At 37.1% G+C, this 23,952-nt stretch overlaps 1 protein-coding gene across 1 annotated transcript in view; it reads right to left on the bottom strand.

Moving 5' to 3' along the window:
* Nucleotides 1–2,544, bottom strand: part of LOC115968055 (serine/threonine-protein kinase TOR) — a 90,881-nt gene extending 88,337 nt beyond the window's left edge. The window contains exons 1-3 of the mRNA XM_031087254.1: nt 2,150–2,544; nt 1,161–1,499; nt 1,004–1,078 (exon numbers count right to left, since the gene is read on the bottom strand). Of these exons, the coding sequence (XP_030943114.1) occupies nt 1,004–1,078; nt 1,161–1,499; nt 2,150–2,302 (567 nt within the window). The 5' untranslated portion in view covers nt 2,303–2,544. The remainder of the gene's footprint in view (nt 1–1,003; nt 1,079–1,160; nt 1,500–2,149) is intronic.
* Between the last annotated feature and the right edge of the window lie 21,408 nt (nt 2,545–23,952).

The raw sequence follows: 23,952 nt of genomic DNA, 5'->3' as shown, positions 1-23,952 counted from the left end.
GTATTCACCATCGTGAACATGATATTCAGTTTTTTCAATAAAAGTCTTGTTACCTATCAAAAAAAAAAAAAAATCAAAGTAAAAGCCCACAAAGTGTAGACTTATTCACTTGGACAACAGCTCTAAAGAAGCTTCTAACAACTGACAACTTGAGAATGTGGGGAATAATCATTGCAAATTGGTATTGTATGAGTAAATCAAATATGGTGGATCGTCTATTTCTTCACTATGACATCAAAAGGGAAACGTGGACTCTTGTGCTCTGTTTGTTCAGAGTTAGATGGGTCAACCAAGAACACCAATTGAATTATTGGCATCTTAAAAGGAGGACATTCGGAAGACAATGTAGTGGTTAAATTTGGAAGGTAGTTTCTTCATGTATAATGTGGAGTCTTTGAAGAGAGAGGAATTTGGGTACTTATAAAGGGTGTAAATTACTGGAGATGGACGTGAGGCTAAAGCTTTTGTTCTTGAGTTCCCCCTATAATTGGAAGGTGGCTCCTTTCTATATTTTGAACGCACAGGAGTTCTTGATCTTTTGAACTTTTTATGTTAGTATTTGTTTTGGGAGTTTCTTTTTCTCTTTTTTTCTTTTTTTTGTAAGTTCTACACGCACCCAATGAATCTTGAACTCACAACCTCACCCAACATCCCATTATTACGAAAGGAGGAAGTGCAAATTGAGCTATGTACTAGGGTTAGTCAATTTTGGCATTCCTCTAATGTAATTAATTACTTATGTTGTCTAACAACAATATAAAATATCCCAAGATGATATGCAATGGTCTTATAATGAGTAAACTAAGAACAGATGTCACCTAGTTGCCATTATCAAAAAAAAAAAACAAACAAACAAACAAAAAGATGTCACCTAGTTGTAAGCAACAATATCATGAATCAAAATTCCATTTATTTTTTCAAAGAGAGTGAGAGAGAACTTCCCTAGTTTAATAATTTTATGCTAGTCAATAGCTAAGCACAAAAATGAAAAGGGTGCACTTACTTTCAAGATTAAGACAGCAGCAAAACGGCGATACTCTACTCTATCCCCACGAAGCCAATCCAGAGCAGTATTTACCTAAGAAAATAAAAGACTTCAGACAGTTAGTGCTCCTAAAGAACCACACTACAGAATACCAAATGTGAAGAACACAACAAACCTGGCGTTCCACTTCATCAGCGGTCATTGCTCCACCAGCCCTAGCTAGATGGCCCAAAACTCTACTAGCAAGGATCAAAATGTCAGGATCCCGCTTTACGTCAAACACATACCGCATGTAATTAGAAAACTTAGAAACTTTGGAGGCATTTTCGCCAAGTGCCACATCTATCAACTCATCAATAGCTCTTAAAGCTCCCAAATTTTCAGCAACATCACTGCTTTCTATAAGACTGGAAATTCGCTCATACAACTGATCCATGAAACGAGAAAAAGCTTCTCCACTAAGATCGCGAGCTTCTTCCTCCAGATGTTTCCTTAAAGCCAATGAAGCCCCTTCCTGCAAATAAAATTTCAAAGCTTTTAATTTTCAGTAAAAATCAACAAACAACCATACTCAGTAGTGGTACTAAAGTAGCAAATAAGTTAAAACACACATACCCATATCATAAGCAATTATAAAGTTATGAGATAATGCCAGAACAGAAATTAAATTTAACAAACAATCAATGCACATAAATTGAATTCTATTAAAGATAATGCATCCCAAACAAAAAAGCCTAAAAGCCTTCCATTAACTAGGAAAAAAAACAGACCTCTGATTCTCTCACTCTCACTAGTTATTCGTAACTTAGTAATTAGAATGTTCAAAAATTGAATTCTCTTAAAATAAAGCACCCAAAGAGCTTAAAAGCCTTCCATAAACCATGAAAAAAGCCAAACCGCAGATTCTCTCACTGTTTCTTAGTAACTTTTAACTATAGAGGAAATTAAAACAAAAACAAAAAAACAAAAAAAAACAAAATTTAAATCCCTTCTTTTCCCTCACTTTCTGGGGAACCAATCAGAAAGCAAGAAAACAAATTTTTAAAACTATCAAAGCAACCTAATCAGACAAAATCTCAAAACGCAAAGAATTTTAATTCATTTTCTCGAATCCAAACGGAAAGTAGGGAGAGAAAAGGAAGAAAACTTGGGGGTTGTTGTTACCTTGGGGTTGCCACGTGTGCAGAGGTCGGCGAGGATTCGGCTGAGGGCGTCGAAGCTGCCGGCACCGGCACCGGCTGCTGCAGCTGCAGCGGCGGCGGCGGCGGCAGCGGCAGCGCCGGCGGAGAAGCGGAGGGACTGTGCAGTGGAGGCCATGTGGCTTCCACAAATTGGAAACCCTAATTAAACCCTATCTATCTAAACTCTCTCTCTCTCTCTCTTTTTGTGTTTGTGTGTGTGATCACTCAGATCTTTGAGGCATCGAAGTATAAGAAAGCTGTTGTGTACGGTTTGCCGTTAATCTCCTACTCCAACGCAACGCAACGCAACGAATATAAGAGTTTATTAAGTACGCGTGGCTGACAGCCTCTTGTGTGTGTGGACCTCGCTCTCTCTTTTTCTTTCTCTTTCTCTCTGTCTATGTAATAAGAAGCAACCCCAAACACATTCTCATTTTGGGTCTTTCTTTTTTGGGGTGAAAGTTGATTTTTTAAATTTTTTTTTTTTTTTTTTCGAGAAACTTATTTTTTATTTGTTGATACTTTACGATACAGATATATTGTACTATTATAATCTTAGTATCTATCTACCAAATAAAGAAATTTTGTATGCAAATTAAAAAATGTTGACTTAATTTCATGACATATGCAAGGGTCAAACCATAAATTTACAAGCTTAGTAAGAAAATATTGTACATTTAAATAAGGGATGTGGCTAAACTAGAGCCATTTAACTAAAGGAAAAAAAATTTAAAAAAAAAAAAAAAAACTAAAGGAAAATTAAAGGAGTCCACACTAAATAAATTTGTAAGTCTGCCAAAATGAGGAAAAATAAGTCTTTCTTTTTTCCCACCATTATGTTAGGTGCTAATTATGCATTACCCCCAATCAAACCCAAGGCAACAATAAGGTTTGATTAATAATTTTGAGAAAATTTCCTAACCCCTAAGCATTTAACAAAATGGCGACAAAGAACACTATTCAAAGAGCATGGGGGTTAGATACAAGGCTACAGATACTGGATGTAGGTCCAAACCTATTCCAGTTCAAGTTTAATATTGGGTTTGATATGATGTGCATTTTGCGAGGGGGACCATGGACCTTTAACAACCATTTTTGTGAATTTCGTTCCGTTCCGACTAGAACGGGTGGAATATTCCATTCCAATCATGAAACTGGCTCATTAAACCCCCCCTTATTCTACCTCGACTTCAATTCCAATAAATTTCAGTGCATTTCGACCATTCCGAACTGTTTTGGCCAATTTCGGCCAAAACTTGAATTTCGGGCAGAACAATGTTATACTGCATTTGCTTTTTTAACTTTTCTCTTTTACTTGTTTCTCCCGTCCACGTCATATTGTTAGGTACTACAACTTTACTTTTTACTCTTCTTCCTCTCATTTATAATTTATTGCCTTTTCTTTGCTTCTTTCTCATTTGTCTTTTCTTTACTCTCTATCTTATGTAGCAATGTTGTATTTTTTTATATTTTTATTCTCTTTCTCTAAAAAATTAAAAGCCTAAGAACTTATCAAATTACCATTCACTTTCCTCTCCAAGCACTATAATTTTTTTTTTTTTTTTGAAAGCAAAACCAATTTCATTCAATTAGAAATAGCTAGAGAATCCAAATACAATGCCTCAAAGGCCGGAGGCGGTGAATCTTCTAACCAAACAATATCCTCATTAAGATGCATAGCATAACGAGCTAGAGAGTGTGCTACACCATTTGCACAACGTTCGATGCTATGAAAGTCCACATGTCGCAAGCAACCAGCCAAACATCGAATATTGTCATAGAGATTTCCCAGGCGAGACAAATCTACCCGATCTGATTTATTATACTATTTTATTTTATTTTAAATATATTTTGATTGTAAAATATATAAGATATTCTATTAATTGATATTAAACTGATATATATATGTAATAAATAATATGGTATATGTATCTTTTTAAAAGAAATGGAATACATTTGATTTTGAATTTTGATTTATGGTATCTGTGATTTGTGTAATGATTTTGATTTTGGGTAATTTTTTAAAAATGTTGGTTGACACTTTGTGATTTGTGTTTAATTTATAGTTTTATACAATTAAATGGCGTCTTTTCTTTGAATTGATAACTTTATGTTGTATAAGAATATTTATATATATATATATATATATATATTAAGAACCCCGAAACACCTTGAAACGGTACACCAAAATAAGTCAGTACTGAAATATTTCATTCCACTGGACAAACCGAAACGGGGTCCGAAACGATATTCATAACAATGTTAACAACCAACTCCTCATGCTGAAAAGATGGTACAAAGGAATGATCGCGGGGAATGTGAAATGGGAACATGCATCTCTTTGGGTTCAAATCTGGGGTGCCCCTTTTGACATGGTATCCCCCATTTTACATCAAAGGTTGGAAGCAAACTGGGTGTTGTGGAGGAAGTTGAAAAAATAAGACGTTACGATGAACAAAACCTGTTTATGAGGGTTCAAGTTGCTCTCCCCATCGTAAAGCCACTCCGTCGTGGTAGTTATATTGTAGGTACTGATGGAGAACACACTTAGGTCAAATTCAAATATAAGAGATTGCCTATATTCTGCCACTTTTGTGGATTGTTGGGCCATGATTTGTGCCACTGTGCAAACCATTTCACTGTGGAGAAGAGGGAGGAGAAGTTGTGTACCAATATGGTGATTGGCTTAAGGCAGTGGGGAGTCGAACAAAACTTGCACAGAAGCATGAAGCGAATCGGCACAACGCCTCTGATGGCAAGGTAGAGGAGGACAACCACCAAATGAGGCAAAGTCGTCGACATTAACTGCTTCAGATGGAGAAATTCAATGCAAGAACGTTACAACCAAAACAAAAAAAGGAAGCATTCAAGAGCACAACCCGAAAAACAATAGCATTCAAGAGCTCAACCCAAAGGATCAGCACACAAGGCCCAAAAATCACGGAAATCACTCCATAATTATGGGTAGCATTATCCAAAGTAATGAGGGAATCACTGACACCGTTCCAGCTAAACTTAATGCTAAGGCATGCAGTAAAGTTTCGAGAGCATTAGTTAAACATAAAATCGGACCTGATGGACTGGCTCCTTGGCCCAAAACAACTTGGGCTCGCCTAAGCAAAATGGAAAGTGAGCCCGATGGAATTGCTAGGGCTTCTTACACACTAACACTGGGAAAAAAAGGGGCCATGCACAATCTGTGTGATGAGTTGCAACAGCAACACATTAAGAGGGGAAGGATGGAGATTGAAGAAGCAAACTCTGATGAAATATCAGCAGAGATGGAAAGCCACCCTTGCTAGAAGCAATGAGGATCCTAAGTTGGAATTGCCAAGGGCTTGGGAACCCTTAGATAGGTCGAAGCCTTCACAAACTTGTGAGGGAACAAGCTCCCATAATGTGTTTTCTAATGGAGACTAGATTGGATAAAGAAGGATTTCAGAAACTTTACAAAGATTTACCATTCCAGAATCGCATTATAGTAAAACAACCTGACTTAAGAGGTGGCTTGGCTTTTTTGTGGAAATCAGAACTAAATATCAACCTTGTTAATTTCTCAGCAAATCACATCCTTGTCAAAGTAAAGGAGGAGGATGGGTTTGAGTGATTTCTAATTGGATTCTATGGCTGGCCAAAAGCTACCCAAACGGGAAAAATATTGGGCCTTACTAAATCATCTTAGGACAGTGGTGGAGGGACCATGGATTTGTATAGGAGATTTTAACGCTATCCTTCATGTATTTGAAAAACTTAGCAAGCAACCATGCCACAATAATCTAGTTGATTCTTTTCACAATACTCTTGATTCCTACCAACTAAAAGATTTGGGTTATCATGGTTACCCGTATACCTAGAACAACAAAAGGCTGGGTGACGCAAACACAAAGGTGTGCCTTAACCGTGCTATTGCCATGAGAGACTAGACTGATAAGTTCCAACTCAATAAGTTGATTCATCTCTCTGCACATGCATCAAATCATCTTCCTATCCTTCGTCAAACACATTGTTACAGGAAGCAACGACCAAGGGGGGGGGGCAGAGGTTTTAAATTTGAGGAGATGTGGCTGCTTTGGGAAGATTATGAGGCAATGGTGGAGGGAGCATGGAACAAGTGTAGGAATATAGGGAGCGGGTTGGCAGATATTAAACAAAAATTGAGGTTTGTGGGGTGGATTTGAAGGCATGGGGTGCAGAAAAATCAAACCCTGATACCGAAGTCATAAAACAGTTCCAAAAAAAATAGACAAGTTTATTTTCGAGGAAGTAACTAAAGAATCTAGAGCGAAGTTTCTATCTACCTCAAAAGAACTGGATGAACTACTCCTTAAATAAGAAATTTTCTAGGCATAGAGACCTAGAATATCATGGTTCAAGCATAGAGATAAGAACACAAATTTTTTTCATAACAAAGCATCACAACGGAGAAGGAGGAATCATATTCAGAAGATTAAAAACTCTAAAAACTACTGGGTTGATGAAGTAGAAGACATAGTAGGAGTGGCAATTGATTATTTTGATAACTTGTTTCATGCAAGTACTTGTGATCAGATTGATGAATGCCTAAGTGTTGTAACTCACAAAGTCACTCTCGATATGCAACAAATCATGTCCAGTGATTTTAGTTCTGATGAAATTAAGGCAACTTTGTTCTAGATGGGATCAACAAAGGCTCTTAGACCAAATGGTATGAATGCCCTTTTATACCAAAAATTTTGGCATGTTATGGGAGATAATGTTATTGCTACTATTTTATACTTTTTTGAATTCTGGATGCATGACACCTAGAATTAATTAGACCAATATTGTATTAATCCCAAAAGTGAAAATTCTTGTTAAAATGTTGAATTTTAAACCAATCAACTTATGTAATATTATTTATAAGATTATATCCAAAGCGTTGGCTAACCAGTTGAAATAGATCCTTCCCCATATTATATCTTCCACACAGAGTGTCTTTGTTCCAGGCAGGCTTATCACAGATAATGTGCTACTTGCTTATGAAACTCTCCATGCTATGCACACTCAAAAGAAAGGTAGAAAAGGGTCCTTGGCATTGAAGCTTAATGTTAGCAAGACATATGACACGGTTGAATGGCCCTTTCTTCAGGGAATTATGATGAAGTCGGGGTTCTCAAATCAATGGATTAGTTGCGCGATGGTTTGTGTATCTTCACCTTCCTATTCTATTGTCATTAATGGGAAGCCCTATGGTGACTTACAACCTTTAAGAGGTCTTCGCCAAGGCAACCCTCTTTCACCATATTTATTTCTTTTGTGTGCAGAGGGATTCACATCTCTATTGGAGAAAGCAAGATTGGAGAAACGAATTAGTGGGGTATCTATTTGTTGGAATGCACCAAAACTTGCCAATTTATTATTTGCAGATGATTCTCTGCTATTTTGCCAAGCTAATCAACCTGAAGTCACTATGATTAGTGAGATTTCACAAAAATATGCAGGTGCATCTAGTCAATCAATTAACTTGCAAAAATCATCAATGTATTTTAGCAAGAATACTCCTTGTGGACAAAGGCAAGCTATTGCCTCGGCTTTGGGTGTGTGTGAAGTGGAGAGATTTGACACTTACTTGGGATTACCTTCCTTGATTGGGTGTGCAAAGTACCAAACCTTTTCCTTTCTTAAGGATAGAGTTTGGAAAAAACTACAAGGCTAGAAAGGAATGATGTTGTCTAGGGTAGGAAAAGAAGTGCTTAACAAGGTGGTAGCTCAATCTATACCCACTTACATTAAAGGGTATTTTAATTACCACTAAAGCTATGTGATGAACTCAACTCTTTATATGCAAAATTTTGGTGGGGGCAAGTTGGTAATAAGAGAAAGATTCACTGAAAGAGCTGGAGCTTTTTGTTTAAGCCTACAAAAGAAGGAGGCATGGGCTTTAGAGACTTGAGGAGTTTTAATCTTGCCATGTCGCCAAGCAAGGATGAGATTATTGCAAGACCAAGACTCACTTTTGTTCCAATGCCTTAAAGCTAGATATGATGTGGGAGATGCAAGAAAATTATTATTTAATATTATTTATATTTACAAGTCAATTGTATTTTTATGTTTTAGGTCCTAATAGTTTATTAGGCTATTAGTATTTTAATTTGGGAAGTAAGGTTATTTTTGTAATAAGGCAATTAGGGTTTCCTAGCCAATTAGAATTAGGGTTTAGCAATCCTTTATAAGCAATCTATTGTACTCCTTGAGGAGTTAGCTGATATTTTGATGAATGAAAACAATGGTCATTTGGTCTTTTTTTGGTCTGGTGCTGACTCCAGGTCTACCCTAGATGCTGACTCCAAGCAAGGCCTAGGTGCTGACTTCTAGGTCATATCCCTTTTATTTTATTGTTGTTTCAGTTTTGTTCTGGTTGTCCTGTGTCAAGATACTTCCCACGATGTCATCTCTTGGAAGCAGCTAAGTCACCACTATACTCATACACATGGAGAAGCATCATAGCTGCAATGCCTATCCTCAAATCGAGTTGCTGCTGGAGAATAGGCAATGGCTCTTCCATTAGAGTTATGGAGGACAAATGGATACCAAACCACCCAACCATTAAAGTTCTGCACTCGGTTGAAATGGCAGAAGAGGATCACGAATGGCGAGTGGCAGACTTGATTGGCCCGGACCTCAAATGGTGGATCCATACACTAATCTCCTCCAAATTCCATAAAGAAGATGCAGAAGCCATTCTCAAAATTCCCTTAAGCTGCAGGCAAGTGTCAAACACATTAATTTGGCTACACAACAAAGATGGAGTGTACTCATGCAAGTCAGGTTATCAGGTGGCAACACAAATGGAAAGGGAGGCAAACTAGGCTGCATGCTCCACGAGCTCTACTGGTAAAAATGTGTGGATGAAGATTTGGAACTTAAACATACCAAATAAAATTAAGATCTTCGGTTGGCGAGCATGTCAGGAAATATTGTTGACTCGTGCGAACTTGGCAAAAAGGAAAATTGTACCTAATGACTTATGCTATTGTTGTGGGAGAGAACCTAAAACGGGAGTGCATGCTCTGTGGGGGTGTGGTGCTACTTAAGACATGTGGGTAGGGAGCATCGCTCGACTCCAGAAATTCACAAATAGCCATTGTGATAATATGGACCTGTTTAAAAATCTCTTGGAAAGGCTGTCCAAATCAGAATTTGAGGTATTTCTTGTTCATGCATGGTTTATATGGACCTAAAGAAACATAGTGCTATATGGAGGAAGTTTCAAGGAGTCGTGCTGGCTAAACAAGAGAGCTATGGGCTTTCTTAAGGACTTTCAACACTAGCAGCTACAACTATCAACCCCGACACTAGCATCAGCGAGAAAGAAGTGGCAACCACCACCTCATTTAGTCTTCAAAATGAACTTCAATGTAGCCATCTTTGCAGACCAGAATTGCTCTGGATTCTGTGCAATTATTCAGAATGAATATGGTGAAGTAATGGTTGCTATGTCAGCTATGGGACCACTAGTATCAAATAGCGAGGAAGCGGAGGCTTTAGCATGCAGAAAGACAATTGAATTTTCCATTGATGCTGGATTCTCGAAGCTCATCATTGAAGGAGACAATGCAAATGTGATAAGGGCGGTTTGTTCATCACCCACTAACCAATCCTTACTAGGCAATATTATAAAAGATGTTAAATGTCTACTAATCGGCTTGCGATATGTATCAATCAAATGTATTAGTAGGGAGGGAAATAAGGTAGCTCATGTTCTTGCTAGACATGCTAAGAATATTTCTTGTGATTTGTATTGGTTGGAAGACTCCCCACTGCCAATGGTAAATGCCCTGTATCATGACATTCTGAATATGTATGAATGAAAGTTTGCTAGTTTGGTTCTAAAAAATAACAAATTTTTGCATGTTAAAGAAGCCTAATAATTCTTTCACAAATTCTAATTTTTTTATGTTATTATTAGGATAAATTATACTTTACATCCCTACAATTTTTTTACATTTTATTTTAGTCCTACAAATTTTTTAAGTTCAACTTTAGTCTTTAAATTTTCAAAAGGGAAAGTTTGGTCCCTTAATCAATTATTCAATTTACATTACCTGCACGATGTTAAGGCACCTAGTTTTTTAGGAACCAAATTGAACCGACCACTTATTTAATGAACAAAATTGAATGAACCTTGATGATGCTTGAAAATACGAAGACTATTTGTTATAAATCATCATCAAACCCCATTTATAGAGGGACAAAATTGATCTCTTTCTGAAATTTCAAAGCCCAAATCCAACCTTTTTTTGATTTAATGGACCAAAATCAACTTACAAAATTTTATGGATCAAGTATATAATTTACCCTTAATATTTTTTTAAATCAACTTAAAATTTTGTATTTATTAAAAAAAATATGCTTCAAAGAGGTCAATTTATGGGAGATGAACTTTAGAAGGCTTTTGATAGAGGAGAGATAAAATCAAGATAGGACATTTTTGATAGATTGAGAAGCATGCGGTTTAGAGGGAGATGAGCTCACGATTACCATAATCAAGTCATTCAAGTTTGGCCCTAACTGGGAAAGCTCGACCCTAACTGGAAAGGACCCTACATAATCACGTCATGGTAGAGGAAAGGCACCTATCACCTGGAGACGCTAGACGGACAAAAGTTGCACCATCCATAGAACACCGAGCATCTCCGAAAGTACTACCAGTAGATGATAGCATAAAGAAAGACACTCCTCATTTTCCAATTTATTTTAGTTAATTTTTTGCTACAGTACTTTTTAAGCCCAAAGGGCAAGTCTTTTTCTTTAAAGAACAATTTTCCTATCTATGCATACATTTATCATAATAAGAAGAGTTTATTCAGACATGACTTGCATATTTATCTGTCTCCATAAAACTACTTTTATCACAAAGTCCACAAGTGGACGAATTCATTATTAAATCCACAAGTGGATGAGTTCATCCCATAAGGATGATCAAGTCCATAAGTGGACAAATTCATTCTTAGGGCCACAAGTGGATGAGTTCATCCCATGAGATGAGTTAATATTATCAAGTCCCCAAGTGGACGAATTCATTATTAAGTCCATAAGTGAACGAGTTCATCCCATGAGGATGAGTTAATATTATCAAGTCCATAAGTAGACGAATTCATTATTAGGTCTACAAGTGGACAGGTTCATCTCATGAGGATGATTTAATATTATCAAGTCCACAAGTGGATGAATTCATTATTAGGTCCACAAGTGGACGAGTTCATCTCATGAAGATGAGTTAATATTATCAAGTCCACAAGTGGGCGAATTCATTATTAGGTCCACAAGTGGACAAGTTCATCCCATGAGGATACCCTAAAACTAACAAACATTCATTATAAAATCCAAAAATGGACGAGTTCATCCCTTTGGGGTATGTTGAAATAGTTAAGCCTCCAAGGGGACAGGTTTATTGCAAGAACTCACTAGCGGACGAGTTCATTGTTAAGATTATTAAGCCTGATGCCTTAATTTATTAAAGACCAAGTAGACGAGTTTCTTATTTTGTCCTCAAACAGGACGAGGTCTTTATCATTGTTGACGGATTCATCCTAAGTCTAACATACAAGCACAAAAGAATGAGTAAGCATATATCAATACATAAAGATCCACACGTGCTAAAAAGCGACGGATGTAAAAAGCATACCATACATAAAATAAGGACTTTACAAAAAAAAGCCCAAAAACAAAAGGGCATTTAACATTGTCTGAAAGTTAGACTAAATATACAATAAAACTATCATTCAAAAAATAAAAAGCTAAGTTAAAGAGGTCGGGGTGTCCTGAGGGTTCTCATCATTTTTCGAAAAAGGGTCTTGAACGTCCTAAGCATGAACGTCCTAAGCAAGAGGGTTTTCAAGATTCGGTAGATCAGTGAACGGGATCAGTGGAGTGATGGAAGGGTTTGCAGCAGGTTGAGCAAGGATGACACTATTGCCTTTTGGATCCCGCTCTGACTGAATGGATTCATTGGTTTCCTCAAAAATAGTGTCGTTGGCAGGAGTTAACGACAGGGGATCGTCCATAGTGACCTTGGATAAATCTATGTGAGGGTAGATGGACTTGACCTATTTAAGGTAATCCTCAAACCCATCATCATAGTAAACAGCACAGGAATCAATTAGTGGCTGTGAAGCCTTAAATTCCTTCACGACGTCAGCCCTAGATGTCTCTACCTGCACAAGAAGGGTCGTCAACTCCTTTTCTACCATCGCCTTAGCTTCTTGCTCTTTTTTCTTCTGACAATCCTCCTCCTCCAGCTTCTCCCTCAACTCCTTCACCTCCTTATTGAGAGTACAAAGGGCCTTCTTGTACTGCTCTTGCTCATCGGTTAAGGTCCCGTTGTGCTTGCATAGACGGGCAATCACCCTTTCTTGGGCGACATTCCTATCCTACAGTGCCTTCATTTTAGACCAGCGCCTATAAATAGAACAGTCGTTAGCTATTAAGCAATAAATAAATAATAAAGAAAGAAAGGAAGAGATGTACCTGTGCAAGGTCAAAAAGGCCTGATGCCCCTAGCTCTTTCGTCATCTGCTCAGCATAAGGATCCACGTCTGTGTCCTTGATGATTGATTCAATCACCTCAATGGTGTAGTCCTTATGAGTATGAAGACGACGGTCAGATCCCTGAGTGACGAGGCCTGACGTCATCATTAATCCTTTGCTTGCCACGTGGCTTGGCTTGGGAGGTGACGACTTCTTAGGGAGCTTATACCCGGGGGTGACAGATACTTTCTTGGGAGGATGGTCGTCCTTCTTGTCAGCCTTCCTTTTGGGCGCCCCTTTTCCGACGACCTTAGGGGCTGACGAGGATGCCCCCTCCTTCCCCTTCGCTTTTTTTTCTTCCTCTTCCTGTGTGCAACAGCTGCCTTCACCTGTGCCCTTTGTCTGGCTGCCTCCATTTCTGCAAAGGACAAGTGACGAGTGTTAGACCTAGAGACGGTAAAAAGAAGAAGCGACGAAAAGAAATAAGTAACAGCTTATGTCGACGGGAGTAAGTGTTTAATCTACGTGCCATAGGCATTGAATCCGGACCACCACAATACGTGTGCAACGTATCAAGGGTGATCAAATCCCTACACTTTCATTGCTCAAATGGGATTTCAAGAACTCAACGAATGAAGGCCTTTTGCTCGTCAGTTATGCTTGGATGAACACTGACTGAAAAAGGAAAACGACAACATTAAAACACTTCACAAATAAATGGAAAAATTAAAGCAAAAACTGACAGTGCTAAACTTGAATCTTTAACAATATCTCAAGTATTGTCAAAACCATGGGACATTGTAGCCCACTCTTCTGGACGGTATACCCAATCTGCCCCCTGAACAAAGAAGTATCTACACTTCCGATTCCTTTTGGACTCGGCCATGTTTGACATGAGCCTTAACCTTGTCTTCCGTGCAGAAAAGTGGTATATTCCTTAGGATGAGACGATGTGCTGAAGTCTGTAGCAATAAAAGAATTTGTCCAACGAAAGCTGACGGTTCCCCCCACTCAAACGACCCCACAAAATCTCAGCTCCTATGAAGATCCTTCAAGCATTTGGAGCAATCTGGCTGACAGACAACCCAAGGAAATTAGCCAACTGACGGTACAATGCCGTCAATGGCAACCTTAGTCCTACTGCGAACATGGCATTGTACATACCAACGTCCATATTCCTCCTTGAGTAGCACTTCTCAAATTTCCTAAGGAGACGAATTGGGATATGGTCAGGAATTTGGTAACGATCCCTCAAATTCTTAAAGATGTTAGCTGTCATTGTTAGCAAGAAGTCATTGACGGTCCACATTTTAGGGAGGATAAATGGATGGGTATGCCCATCCCGAGGGCTTCTTGAACTTTCATCTTCAAGGGATCTCTTGTCAACTTCACCCTCGTCCCCATCATCCTCTCCCTCCTCTCCTCCCTCATCACCTTCATCCTCACCCATATCTATCTCCTCCTTCTTACCTTTCCCTCCATTACAACTTTCCACTTTCTCGTTAGGAGAATGGGCTGACGTCTCCCTCTCTGATGACCAGGAAAGACCCTCCTCGGGCTCATGACCTATCTGGAAGACCTCGTTGTAGCCCGCTCCCTCACGAACTAATTACTGCTCACTCGTCGCTTGTCTAGACATCTATTTACCTACAAGCAATGGAGTTATTCTAAGAATCTAAGTTGACGGCCTCTCTAAAAGAGTTAAACGATCAACTGGAAAAACAAAGATCAAAGATAGGATGAAATAAAGGGAAAGGTGACTTACCAAGTTAGTAGACGGTTCCTTGAAAGGTGATGGTCTCAGCAAAAGAACGACAATGCAGGCAACAAGGACAGCAAAATGACGTGAGCGAAGTTCTCGAAATGACGAGCTCTCTCTCTAAAGATCAACAATAGTGAAATAAGAGAAAATGAGGAAGGAAGTGAGATGTATATAGGGTGAAAAATGCATGGAAGACGAAGTGATACCCTCGTCCAGAAACAAGGCCAACCCGCACCCGCTTGAGCCACGTGTTCAAGCATTTAATAAATAGTAGAAAAGAGCCATAAATGCCCTCTCTTTTTCAGATAAACAAATAATAATAAATAGTAGAAAAGAGCCACAGATTGAACTCCATAACCTGTTGGCTGAAGTTGACGGGGCTATGGAGTAGGGGTAGTTGATAAGGGTAATTTTGTGGTATTAATAAACTCGTCCATATTAGGTAAAGGCGATGGTCCTAATGAATTTGTCAGCCTCACTTGCATGCTTATAACCCAACAACGATGGGATAAGGTCGACGGTTCCACCTCAAAGCTGATGAGTGCACCTTGAGGACAACAAACACTTGAATGAGACGACTAGAATATACAGACGGAATAAGAAGTTGATAGAGGGAAGCTGAAGAGGATAAGCGAACCTCTAACGAGGCTGACATGGCCTTACTTGGCCTCCACGCATAAGCATATACAAAAATATCTTGTGCCCCACGTTTAACTTTAATCAAGAGAGTCCTCTAAGGAAAAGATCTCGTAAGATACGCGAATAAAAGAAGATCTTTCCCACAAGGAAAAGTCTTCTAAGCCAAGGAACAAATATCAACCCCATGCTGCTATAAAAATCCATCAATACCCTTGCAAACCAAGGTACGCATAATTCCCCCAACTCTGGCACTCTAGTGTTGTGAAAGCTTTCTAACTTAACTTTCAAAGGGTCTTTGGCCGGTACCACACCGGCACTCTCCTAGGGTCTTCTTTGTTTTTGTTTCGCAAGTGTTGTCTTGAGCATGTGAGCATTGTGTGACTTAGTGACGATTTTTTGGCATCATTAGTAGCAATATAATAATCAAGGACAATAATTTTGGTACCAAAAATTCCCAATACTAGCAATTTGCATAATAAGAGTTCAGTAATAAATAGTAATCATAATAGTAGTAACAATGCTAATTTGTAATGGTTGTATAGAAATGTGCCATGCTGTCGAATCTCGAGCCAATGCAATTATAGGTCCCCTCATCTTATTGCAGCTATGGGCACAATATAGATTCCCACATATAGCTCCACATCAATTATTTAGTCATTACATTGATGTGGGTGTTGATGCTACTGGACAACCACACCTTCTGGGTCTGTTGGGCATTTTGTATAGCTTTAATTTCAATTATCCATATTATCTGTTTTAACATTCTTGATAATTACTCATAAACAAGCATTGTTTATGGGTCTTGGTAATGAAGGAAACCACAAACTTGTTGCAAATCAATACTATATGGTAGAGGGAAAGTTTGGAGCGTATATGTCACTTGTCTACTCAGAAACAGACACAGGCGATAGCCCAGGATGCACTCCAAGCATTGTGTGACCATCATGAATTCTTGAAACAAAGAGTAGAGCCTGGTCCAGAGGCAGTAGAGTTAGTCGATGCCATCCACGTCTACATCGATAATACCATTCAAACATGGGTCACAGTAACCTGGGTAATTGTTTGTTTTAACTTATAATTGTTTGTCATAGAGTAAATGGAGTAAGCTATGCTTCATACAAAAAGTCTTATAAGTCATAACCAGTTCTAGGTCTTTAGGGTCCGTTTGGATACAGTTGAAAACTGAAAACTGAAAACACTGTAGCAAAATAATTTTTAAATGTGTAAATAGTACCGTAGAACCTATTTTTAATGAAAAAGTTGCTGAAAAGTAATATTTGTGGGTCTGTGAACAGTACACAGATGCACTGTTCACGCACTGAAAGTCAACAAAATCGGTTTTTAAAAAAACAATAATAAAAAAAGGGCTGAAACGCAGAGGGTTGAAACGCAGACGCACTGCGTTTCAGCCCAATCCAAACGTTACCTTACTCTTTATCTTAGAATTAGTGTAGCTCTGGATTTAGTGGCCAAACTCATGGGCCAAAGTGGCCAAATACCACTGTTGGCCGAAATATTTGGCGATCTACCATTGTTTTGGAAATATACATGGATATACCACTTTTTTAGAACTTGAGTTCTATGAAAAATAGCTTTCAAATTTGCTGTATTATTTTTTATGGAACTCAAGTTTCACAAACACGATTTTCAAAATAGTGGTAGATTCCTAATTACTTCACAGTGATAAATTGCCAAATATTTCCACCAAAGATGGTATTTGGCCCTTTTGGCCCAAACTCATGTCTATGTTTGCTTGGAAACTAATCCTAGATCATTACTGTTGAAATCTGCTCCCTTACAAATTACCGACCCTGGTTAAGTCGAAGTGAAGTTCATTCATCATAGACATGTTTTAAGCTTGAATATTTTTCTATTGTGCAATTGGTTGATATTGGTATGGGATCGTGCTCACTTTACAAGATTCCTTTCCTTATATAGTCCATGATTTTATTATTATTTTTATATAAAACATTATATCGTGATGAATAAGTACCGTATTGGTTAGCATTGAATTTGATTGTAGAGAGATTCTTGATTATTTTTGTTAGACATATTCATCCCTTGTGTTAATTCAACCGAAATTGCACTTAACCTTAAGGTTTTTATTTTTTAATTATTATTATTTCTAATAAATTTTTTTATGAGAATGAAATCATTGCTATAAGCAATTACGATGAATTATAGTTCTAATTTGAGCAATCCTTTGAAAAGTTGAAGCTTGTGTCTAGTGCCTTTTTGCACTGGACACGATACAATGTGGACATGTGTCCAAAATATATGATACGATTCGAACATGTGTCTGCATCTTAGCATTTCCAGTACAAAAAGGCATTAGACACAAATTGTATTCCTTTCTAAATAATATAACTATTTAAACCATTACAAAAAACCATAATTAGTTGTGACACATTTCGGGGAGGTATAACTATGTCATGTCGATGTCGTAATAGCAAAAACCACAAACATTTGCAAAACTAAAAGTCTTCTTTGTTTAAAAAAAAGGAGTAATCTGGACATAAATCGTTGCACGTTTTTAATTCAGTTACTCAATTAGTTATTATATAATTTTTGTTTCAACAAAAACAATTACTCTATACAAATTTTACAATTTTTCTCTACAAAAAAAGTTTCATAATTTTTTCTTTTAAAATTTTCAGGAGGCAAATAAAAATTATTGCAACATCACTTTCATTTGGTTCATCATTGGATAATTCTAGGGGTACCAAATTTCACAATTTATTGACTTATGGAAACTTTCTGCCCACAATTGATTATATGGACCCACCACTTTTGTTGATCACTCACAATTGCACAAGTTAGCAACTTGTGAAATTGATTATGAGGATGGATGTGTATTAAGGAGGACTACTATCATTAACACTACTTTTATCGTATAATAAACACAATAATATCTCAACAGTTGAAAAAATGTGAAATTTATTATATTTTTAGACATATCTTTTTGGTTTATTGTTTAGTAATCATTCTTTTTTTCCTTTTGGTGTGATACTTTCTCAAAAAAAAAAAAATAATAAATAAATAAAACAAAGAGTAAGTGGATACTGTATGCTATTGCATGAAGAATTGGTCATGTATTGTGTTGAATTGTTGATATTAGAAAAACAAAATAATGGCTGTATCATTTTTTTATTATCAAAACAATAATTGCAAGGAAATTGAGATTTTAATCGATGTAAGTTTCTTTAAAACCTTCTCCTCTCTTCCTTTGTGTGTGTTGAAAATTTCTTAAAAAAAAAAAGAAACTGAGATTTTAGTCTTTAATTGGAAACAAAAAACAAGGCGCCAATTTTTTTTTTTTTTATAAGACAAGGCGCCAAACTTTGCTTGGTAGGTAGGACAGGGATTATACATTGAATTTAAATCAAATCTCCTCAAAAGAAAAAATATATAAATATATAAATATATATATATATATATATATATCGTCCGTTAAGTTAATTTGGCATGTTAAACATTTATCGTCTGCTAAGGCTGGAAAATTGCAAGACCAAACGCTTTTTTGGAATAGATAATTTGATTAAGAGTAAATGGAGAACATAAATCCATGTACAAGATTAAACGATGAACAATATAGTTGCAGATTTTCAAGAGAATTTCTTTATACGTCCTTCTATTTCTTTCGTATATAAGAGTTTCTATAAACAAAAAACATTTATTTAGTTGGCTTTCCACATTATCCTTACATTTGAACCCACATTTTTAAACTTACCAACAGGCATTTTAGAAAAATATATTTATACTATTAAAGTATGCCTAATTTGCAAACTTTTTGAAGGCACAATGTACAAAGTACAATGGTGAATTGACATTACTATGTTTATTTAATTGTGAAATTTACTTAATATGTTCTCTACACCTGTCTAAAGTAAGATCACTCTAGTTCCAAGTTTTTCTGCTATTAAAAAAAAAAAAAAAAAAAAAAAATCACTCTAGTTCCACAAGAAATATATAATTCAAGCCTGGCTAGCTACTCTTCCTCTCACATCAGACATAAAATTGAATAAACATACATTCACGACTAATGAACTAAACGAGGAGAGTACAAACTAAAGCACCAAACTCTCTTACACATACTTGACTGTTATATTATTATTAAAAGGGAACTACAAGAGTACTTAGTATCATACCTCAAATTTTGCAACTTGAGGATAAAAATGCCATATTCAAACGAAAAGTTTGAAGGCAGATTACCCAAAAAAAAAAAAGAACTGTACCAACTATAAGTCTAAGTAAATGACAAGTGGAAAAATGAGATGAGACAAAATTGTAACCAAGAAATCTAAAGAACCAAAGCTGTATGACATCGCCTGCCTTGAGTTCATTCTTCTTTGCCACGGTTAGCCACCCAGAGATGAAGATGTAGGAGATGCTGCTACCCAACTTTCCACTTCTTCAATATGATGGTTGAATCTGGATGTGGGTGTGTGATTGATCCTCTGCCTCTTGGGTTTGTGTATGGGAGACTTCTCTTTAGATAGCACTGATGCAGAGTCGTTAGGAATGGCAATGGGTGAAGCAGAAGTGCTTCCCAAATGGGTTGGTTTCTTTGGTGGAATGATTTTGAGTCTTGGGACGGTCTTGGGTGCAGCAGAAGCCTCTGGTTTTAGTTCGTCTTGTAGTAGAGAAGCTTTCTCTGGATCTGCAGTGGCAATGGATGAAGCAGAAGAGCTTCCCATATCACCGGGTTTCTTTGATGGAATGATTTTGACTCGTGGGATGATCTTGCGTGCAGCAGAAGCCTCTGGTTCTGGTTCTTCTTGAAATAGAGAAACTCTCTCTGGATCTGCAGTGGCAGTGGGTTGAGAAAACCTCTTCCTTTTGATGTTCAGATTTGGCAATTGGGAATTGGAATGAGGTTTAGAAGACCCAAGATTCGATCTTTTTTGGTGGGCGCTCCAAGTGGGTCTGAAACGATATTGAAGCTTCCTCTCTTCCAATGGAGTGTCATCGTTTTCTGTGACCAGTGGCAAAGGAGTTCGATCTGATGTGTTGGCGAGGCAGTGAAATAGAATGAGTTTCATCAAAACCCTTTGACTGGGCAAGTCCAGTGCATCTTTTCCCTTCTCAGGCATGAAATCTTTGAGCAGTACATCCAATGACCCAACATCACAAAGTAATCTCTTAGGAGATGAATGAGAAAAGGAACAAGTCTCCATCGTTCTTAGATTAAATATGTCTCTTCTCTGTGAGTTTCAGAGATAAAAAACAATGAAGAAAGTAGAACAAAAAACAGAGACTAGTGGAAGAGAGTGAGAGTGAGAGAGGAACTCCAAATGAAATGAAATTCAATTCTTGTAGTGGGGTTAAGCAGAGAAAGGGAGAGAGAAAGAAGAGTTCGTTGTTGGAGAGGAGAGTGGAAAGTAATTAAAGAAATAGAAATAGTACGGCTAGTTGTGGGAAGCAAATACCTTCCATCTGCCGCCACGTTGTCAGGCATTTTGGGTATGTGAGTTTGAAGTTGGAAGTGGTAAAAACACAAAAAAATTGCAGGCAATCCATAATACTGCCAATTGCAAGAAATATGAGGATAACTTAGAGCCAGCAATTGGTAGCAGAGCAGAGCAAATGAACATACATCAAACATATACTGTCTATATCCTTCATCAGATGTCTTTTTGGCATTCTATTCTTCTAACCTCTGCTAAATGCTGTGCATTCTAGTTTTTGAACAAATTAGATTTTAAACTGTTTACAAGAGTCAAGGTTGATACCAAAACAGACGATTTCTAAGTATTTCATTGCTCATAAAATACTTAGAACTAAAAAACTAGTTCAAAATGGGACGCAATATGTTCCTTTAAAAAACTAAAAAAAAGAACTAGTATTTCATTTCATTGAATTTCACAAAAGAACTAAAAAAAAATATAGATACCGATAACATGAATGAAGTATATATTATTGAAACCAACAACAATAAAAAGTACCAAAAAAAAAAAAATTGCAGCAAGAAGCTACAGACACAACAAAGAGACTTTAGCAGATAGCAACATATATCATAAGCCTTGTCTTCACACACAGCAGGAGCATGATTCTAAGCTTCAGCAGCACCCTATCAAACGCACTCTCCAAGCTTTAAGGCTTTCCACTGAGCAAGATTTTCTATAGGTTTCAACAATGGATTAACATTAGTGTTTCTATTTCGAACAGAGTTCATCTCTTGGGCCACAGAAATTCTTCTCCCAAAATATTTGGGTGACCTCCTTGGTGAGGTTGGCCTCAATGGTGTTGTGGGTTTAGCTTTAACAGCTTTCCACTGAGAAATATTTGTTACTGGATTCAACAATGGATTAACAAAAGCACTCCCAGAAATCTTTCTCTTTCTTGATTTCTCAAAAATTCCGTCATCTTCATAAACATCATTCACCACCAGTCACTCGTGGTCATCGTCAAGCTTTAAGGCTTTCCACTGAGCAAGATTTTCTATAGGCTTCAACAATGGATTAACATTAGTGTTTCTATTTCGAACAGAGTTCATCTCTTGGGCCACAGAAATTCTTCTCCCAAAATATTTGGGTGACCTCCCCGGTGAGGTTGGCCTCAATGGTGTTGTGGTTTTAGCTTTAGCAGCTTTCCACTGAGAAATATTTGTTACTGGATTCAACAATGGATTAACAAAAGCACTCCCAGAAATATTTCTCTTTCTTGATTTCTCAAAAATTCCGTCATCTTCATAAACATCATTCACCACCAGTCCCTCGTGGTCATCGTCAAAATCACTCTGATCCTCAAAAGAAGAAGACATTTTTAGGATTGATTTTGCTATATTTTCGTCGTCGTCGTCTTCATCATCCCGTGAAACATATTCAAAAGTTTCGACAATGGGGTTAAAAGTTACTTTCTTTTTGCCACCAAAACACGGAAAACCCATATTGAACAAACCTCCAGAGACGAGAGAGAGAGAGGGTTTGTTGTTGGAGAAGAGAGGAAAGTAATCCTTCAAAAATTGTAGTAGTAGTAGTAGTAACGGATAGTTGGGTCCGGGTTGCGTAGGGTAGGATGCGAGTGTTTCTGTAAATCTGAGAGTGAGGATCTATATATATATAGAGAATTCAGAAAACCCAAACCCTAAAAGAAGTCTCTTTCTCTGTGAATGTGAGTGTGAACACATACGAACAGTTTCTAAACAGGTTGGGTTTCCGACTCCGAGTCGTAGTGAACAAAACAGAGCATTTGGGGGTTTATTATCATTCAAAACCCAAACCCGTTTAACGGCTAGTTTTGTATTTGGGTTTGGGAAGGGCTCTCTCACGGCGTTTTTTTTTTTTTACCCATTTTACCCCTTACCTTTACGTTTATTACCCACACGTGACAACTTTTTTTTCTTTTTTCTTTTTTCCAATACAAATATTAATTTTATTTATTTTTAGTTCAACTACAATTTACAAGTACAACTAGTAAACTCTGTCACCAGTTGAAAACGGAATTATTATTATACATCAGAGAGAGAGAGAGAGTTTCCAATGGAAATGGGATATATTTGAGTTTGAGTTTTGAGTTAGAGAGAGGATCACCACCCTAACAGTTTGTGTTGGCGGGAATGGAGGAGATGGGGTTTCAAAATTTTTGTTTGTTTTTGTTTTGAATTTGTTGGGTTGGGTTTTTCCTTTACTAGTCAGGGAGATAAATAATGAATAAATTTTGGTCAATATAAGATATGCTTCATTGATGGAATGAATTTTAAGGTTGGGTACAACAAGCCCATGAGAGATGAAATTGTGTTGTGGGATTTGTTTGTGAGAGAGTCAGTGTCTGAATGGGTTTTGTCTTTTTTGTTGCTAATTGTTTAGTATTTGTTTGGGATCATAGTGGAGTGCCAATTTGGTAATAGCAATGGCAATGGGGGGTTTCAGATGCCTATTAAGTACTGTACATGGAGGAGCCATCCAATCCAAGTCCAAGAGTACCACTGTCTGACTGTGAGGTTTCCCAACATTTTTTTTTTTTTGGCTTTTTCTAGTATATATATTACTACTTCAGCTTTCGTCTCTCTCTCTCTCACCAATATTTGATTTTTTTTTTTAATTTATTTTATATATAATATTATTGACTGTGTTTTCTGTTGTGATAGAGCATTTTTAGCTCTTCATGTTAAGTTTAGATACTTGGTTTCTTCTTTGGCTTTGTGGGATTGTTTAAACCCAGTCAGTTTATTTGGCTTGTTTACAGATGTCAAAGTTATGTCCTAATGGGGGTTTATGTGGGTTCTGCTTGGAGAGATTAATATTCCTTTTGGCCATCCCTACTTATGGTGAGATTCTCCTTGGGACGGATGAAGCTTTTTGTGGCCTTGTGCAATATTTATTGTGATGTTTTTGTTAAAACATTTGAAGGAAATAAAAATCCTAAATAACACTATCAAAACCCAACTGAAAAGCTTTGAAGTTTATTAGCGATGCTTTTTATTCTAGATCTATTCAGAAATGTCATTGATCTTTGAAACGAACCACTCCGTTAGAATTTGGAATTTTCTTATATAGAATAAACGTTTTTTGTATACAATTAGAGAGGGTTTATTTAGTGGTGCTAGATTTAGATTGGCAAATATCTGTTAATAATGAAATGTAAGTAAAGGTTGTAATCCTAATCCTTTGTCAAATTTTGAAGAAAGAACTGAGTCCTGAAACTGCTTGTGATAAGCTCACTCAAGCCTGCTCTAGCAAGCTTGTCAGATACTGCTTCATATTTTCTTCAGATTTTTGCAGGCCTCTGTACTTTGTGAATTGCAAAATAAAATTGGGGATATTCAGATTTTTCAAGGATCATAAACTTCAAGCCAAACAATTTTTATTAACTGATATTCCAATCAGTTTGATCATATATCGATGTTCGTTGATACGAACAGCTGTTGAAAGACCATTTGTCTGTCAATTTTGATC

Source organism: Quercus lobata, chromosome 11 (genome assembly GCF_001633185.2).
Source record: "Quercus lobata isolate SW786 chromosome 11, ValleyOak3.0 Primary Assembly, whole genome shotgun sequence".
Classification (NCBI taxonomy): Eukaryota; Viridiplantae; Streptophyta; class Magnoliopsida; order Fagales; family Fagaceae; genus Quercus; species Quercus lobata.
The sequence above is the reverse complement of the archived record's forward strand: the minus strand, read 5'-3'. Positions and strand labels throughout refer to the sequence as shown.